The sequence below is a fragment of the Monoraphidium neglectum genome, assembly GCF_000611645.1.
Source record: "Monoraphidium neglectum strain SAG 48.87 unplaced genomic scaffold scaffold04385, whole genome shotgun sequence".
Lineage (NCBI taxonomy): Eukaryota > Viridiplantae > Chlorophyta > Chlorophyceae > Sphaeropleales > Selenastraceae > Monoraphidium > Monoraphidium neglectum.
The window spans coordinates 1-4,558 of NW_014009244.1; the positions used below are offsets into that span (position 1 = coordinate 1).

General features: G+C 65.8%; 2 protein-coding genes across 2 annotated transcripts; one reads left to right on the forward strand and one right to left on the reverse strand.

Annotated features, from left to right (window-relative positions):
- Positions 1-247: 247 nt before the first annotated feature.
- MNEG_14294 (xylulose kinase) lies at positions 248-3,248 on the reverse strand (the record flags this gene model as incomplete). The annotated part of the gene is made up of 8 exons (XM_014037233.1): positions 248-290; positions 355-445; positions 649-1,084; positions 1,359-1,481; positions 1,895-2,026; positions 2,410-2,470; positions 2,612-2,665; positions 3,001-3,248. 8 exons carry the CDS (start codon positions 3,246-3,248, stop codon positions 248-250), a joined length of 1,188 nt encoding a protein of 395 aa, XP_013892687.1.
- A 418-nt stretch (positions 3,249-3,666) lies between these two features.
- MNEG_14295 (hypothetical protein) lies at positions 3,667-4,170 on the forward strand (the record flags this gene model as incomplete). Its single annotated transcript, XM_014037234.1, has 2 exons — positions 3,667-3,735; positions 3,991-4,170. The coding sequence occupies 2 exons, from the start codon at positions 3,667-3,669 to the stop codon at positions 4,168-4,170; spliced, it is 249 nt and encodes an 82-aa protein (XP_013892688.1).
- Between the last annotated feature and the right edge of the window lie 388 nt (positions 4,171-4,558).

A 4,558-nucleotide genomic window follows, 5' to 3' on the forward strand; every position in this document is an offset into this window, starting at 1 on the left:
GTGTGTGGTGATGGAGGGGCCAAACAGTGCGGCTTGGGTCGGGGTTGGAGGTGGGGGTGGGCTGTAGGACAAGGGGTGGTGGATCCTCAAACCCACAACTCTGTAGCCTGATAAGAGATGAGGGTGTCGAATGTGAGGGCAGAGAGCCAGAGCCTCTGAGGGAACAAAGAGGTCCAAGGCATTGGCAGTCCATAGAGACAAGGCGGATGATCTGTTGGTGGTGCTCAGTGGCCGTGGGTTGGTCGGCTTATCCTTGATGCCAACAAAGCGCGACAAAAAAGTACAGCAATCTGGGGCGGGGACGGCAGGGGCCTGCAGGACAGGCGCGCCCGTTGAAACAACATGCGCCCCCACCGACGCGCCTGCATGCGCTCCAGGCCGGCCCTCAGGCTGAAGGTGGCGCCCTCCAGCGCGGCGCGATACAGCAGGCCGCCGCGCAGCAGGCCTGCAGGAGGGCGCGTGGGGGCCGCGTGGCCCGGCGTGCAGGCACCCGCACTTGAAATGAAGCGGACGCCGGCGCACCGCAGCGCAGCGCAGCCGCGTTTTTGAGTGCGTGGGGTGGCTCATACGCAGGAGAGCAGGCTGGTATTCTGTCCCTGCCCAAGCTGCCCCAACCATGTATTGCTGCAGCCAAAGGCCCTAAGGCACCTGGCCGCAGCCCCAGGATCGTGCCGCTGCTGTTGGGCCAGTTAGGCGTCCTCTCGCCGGCCAGGTAAGGTATAAAGTTCACGCCCCTGCAGCCCGCCTCCTCATCTGCCGCTAGCCGCGTCGCCTCCTCCTGGCTTAGCCCGAACGCCTCCCGCGCCTCCTCCGCCGCGCGCGTGCAGTTGAGGGTGCACACAAGCGGCAGCCACGCGCCCGTCGCGTCGCAAAACGGCGCAATGGCGCCGGTCGCGTCGACGATGGGGGCACCCGACACCCCAAAGAGCGTCCCCGAGGTGCCGAGTGACACCACGAGCTGGCCGTCGCGGGTGACGCCGGAGCCCAGGGCGCTCATGGCGTTGTCACCGCTGCCGGGTGACACCAGGACATCGGGGCCAAGCCCCAGCTCCGCGGCGGCCTCGGGCCGCAGGGTCCCGACAGCCTGCAGGCGCAGCGAGTGGCAACACGATGGGGGGTGATGGCGTGCGCCGCTTGGACGTGCCAGAGGAAGAGCGGGTCGGCCATTAGCAATCGCATGCTCCAGGGTCCGCAGCACCTCAACACATCCCCCTGATATCAGCTTGCCTTGTCAATGAGAGACACACCGCGTCAGGTGCAACACCGCGCCTGGCGCCACACAGCGCCACGTGCAAGGCGACGAGCAGCTGTTTGGGTCGGTCGTGCCGTCACCGCGACCGCCCCCGCCCCCTCCGCACCTCCTCTGGCCCCAGCAGCGGCGGCAGCAACCCCGGCAGCCGCGTGTCGACCGCCGCGGCCGCAGCATCATCCCAGGTGCGCGCTGCGACGTCAAAGATGCCGGTCCCGCTCGCGTCACCAGCCTGGTGGAGGGGCGGCAGGGTTGACCGGGATTGACTTGGTCAAGACGACAGCTGCCGCATGACGCGTTTCAGGCATGTTTAGGGTAACGCATGCATGCAGACGTGCTGGCACAACGCGCATGTTCATCACACGCCGCACCTGTGGTCGGCGTTGTGCCCATGGATAGGAGCCTGTGCCCCCCACATTCACAATCTGACGCCGCGAGCGCATGCCGCAGCTCCTCACCACCTCATCCACGAGCATGCGCAAACGATGCATCGTGCCGCCCGCGCGCTTGCACGCGCGCGCACGCCGACACACGTACAAAGTTCCACACATGCGCACACATGCACCCTTGCGTGCACCTGTCCCCAAACCATACACACACACACACACACACACACACACACACACACACACACATGTTGCTGACCTCCATGGCCATGCGCCCTGTCAGCCAGTAGTTGACGTAGCTGCCCGGCAGCAGCACGTGCCTGGTGGCCGCGTAGACCTCGGGCTCGTGGCGCAGCAGCCACAGCAGCTTTGTCGCCGTGAAGCTGGCCACCTGTGTAGAGGGATGGATGGTTGGGCGAAAAGGGGGTGGTGATGGGGATCAGGGTAGTGCGGTGCTGTGCGGAGTAGATGCCGAGAGGGACGGGGCTGGTGTCAAAGAGGAGGGGGGGAGGGGGAGGAGGAGGCGGTGGGGTGGGGTGGGATATGCAGGGCACAGGACCCGGCATGGTGGCTCAGGGTGTGATGGGAGGTGCTCGAGTGCAGGCAGCTGGGCGGTCTGAGGGGTAGAGGGGCGCGAGGCTGATGCTAGGGCGATCATGCTGGATCCTGCTGGGTGTGGGAAGGAGCTGCGGATGGGGATGGGTGCTTAGGTGCAGGAATGGCTCTCAGGATCGATGGACTGGGTCAAGTCATTGGATGTGTCTCTTCCCTCACCAGGGTGGTCCCCAGCTTGGCTGAGAGCTCCTCGGCCTCCCGCGCCGACTCAGTGTCACACCTGGTGGCAGCGGTTATGGGGGACACTGGGGCCTTGAGGGGGGACGTGGTGACGCGGACGCCTAGCACAGTGCGCGCACGCGGCTGGTGTAGGCGCTGCTCGGAGCATCGCGATTTATAGGCGGCGAGTGGGCGGTCGCACCCATTCTGCAGGGGAGCCTGCTGCCCCTGGCCCCTGCCGACGCTGCTGGCCTGCCTTGGGGACAGCACGGACATTCAAAACGGGCCAGGGGTGACGAGCGTGGGGAGCTGACAAGCTCTGCGGCAGCCCACCAGAGCTTGCTGGCGCGCAAAACTTCCCCTCCCTCCCCCAACACTACAAGCCTGCCGGGTGAAGTTGCACAGGAGGCGTGGGCAGTTGAAATGGGGCGCGGCAGCATACGGCACGACTGACACGCATGCAACGCTCTTGCAGGGCGCAGCCTGTCTACCTGCCCGCGTGCTGCTGCATCGACTGTCCTGGTGAGGAGGCGGTCGCGTAAATAGCAATCAGTCAGCTCTGCCGCTGTCACTACTTGACCACGGCCGCACCCGTGCTGCTGGCCGCTGACCCCGACGGCTTTGACGCGGGTGGCGTCCACGCCAGCCAATGCCTGGCGCGCAGCGCTGCGTACGCCATCTATCCATGACTGGGGGTGCTGCTCCGCGCGGCCTGGGATGACGGTTGGCAGCAGGGACAGGGGGTACGCGCCACGAGCGACGATGCGGCGGGACGGAGCATCATAGACGACTGCCTTAACACCTTGCGTGCCAACGTCCAAGCCCAGATAGAGAGCCATGGCTGGATGGACGTGCAATGGGCCGGAGATAGGCGGTGATCGCACTGGATCAAACGTCAGATCACTCGGGTGACATGCATATGATTCATTCACAAGAAGGGACGCTTTCACGACGTACTTGTTCTGCGCTACACAGCATTCGGGCTCAATCTATTTCGTTGTCAGTGACTTTGAAACGCATCGCCGGGTCGATGACCACACGCCACGCAGGCGCAGAGTAGCGAGCATGCATACACCAGCGCTTCTGGCAGCCACGGGCGGTTTCTCACTCGGAACGGCCTGCGGCGTGGGCCTGCTGCTCCTGCTGCAGCGCCGACGCCGGCGCCGGTTCGGAGGGACCGCTCGCTTTGTCGACCAGCCGCACCCCGGGTGGCAGCCCGGGCAGCCGCAGCCGCCTCCGTATGGGGCCAATGCAGCCATGATCGCCCTGGACCCTGCTACGGTGGACAAGGCCTCCATGTACGCCTTCATCATCTCTGCTGTCGTGGTGAGGCGAGGTCACCCACCCTGGTTTGGGCACACCTCGCCACATGCTGCTGCTGTCGCCGCCTCCGCTGCCGCTGCTGTTATTGCTGCTGTTGCAGCTGCCGCTCCTGCTGCTGCCACCGCTCCGGCAGAAAGGTGGCCGAAGACCGAATGCAGCCACTCTGAAAACGCATCCACATACTGCCGTTTGTCGCGACTCCACCGCGGCCTGGGCCACCCGCCCTTCGCGCCCGCCTCCCTTATTTCGCCGACTTAGCCGCGCCCCGTCGCGTTCGTGTCGAGCGTCAGCGGCAGCAGCGGCGTCAACCTGTCCCCGTACAGCTACTTCAACGTGATGGGGCACAACCCCCCGACCGTGGCGATTGGCATGTGCCGCAGCCCGTCCCGTGGGGGCGGGAAAAAGGACTCGCTGCTCAACATAGAGGAGACAGGGTGAGGAACGGGTGTCGCAGTGGGGCTGCTGCGGTCGGCAAGTTTGGTGCGGCCAGGCTTGTTGGATGGGAGAGTTTCGGCAGTGCAAATCTGAGGCCTTCAGTGGGCAGGGGTGGTGGCAGGAGCGACAGCAGCGGTGGCACCGGCAAAGCCGTGGCGAAGCGGGGCGCGTGCGTGCAGCGATTGCCTGGGATGCGGTGCCGGCGGCGACGCCCAGCGGAAGAGACAGCACTGCGCTGAGCAGACACGGCGCAGAGGGAACCAGGGCGCTCCAGGCACACCTTCCTGGAGCCCTCCGACGCAAAGGCCGCTCGGCCGCAAGCCCCTGCGCCTGGCACCCTCAGCCCGCCGCCACCACCCCCATCCAACCGCCGCCGCCCTCTGCCCAGGCC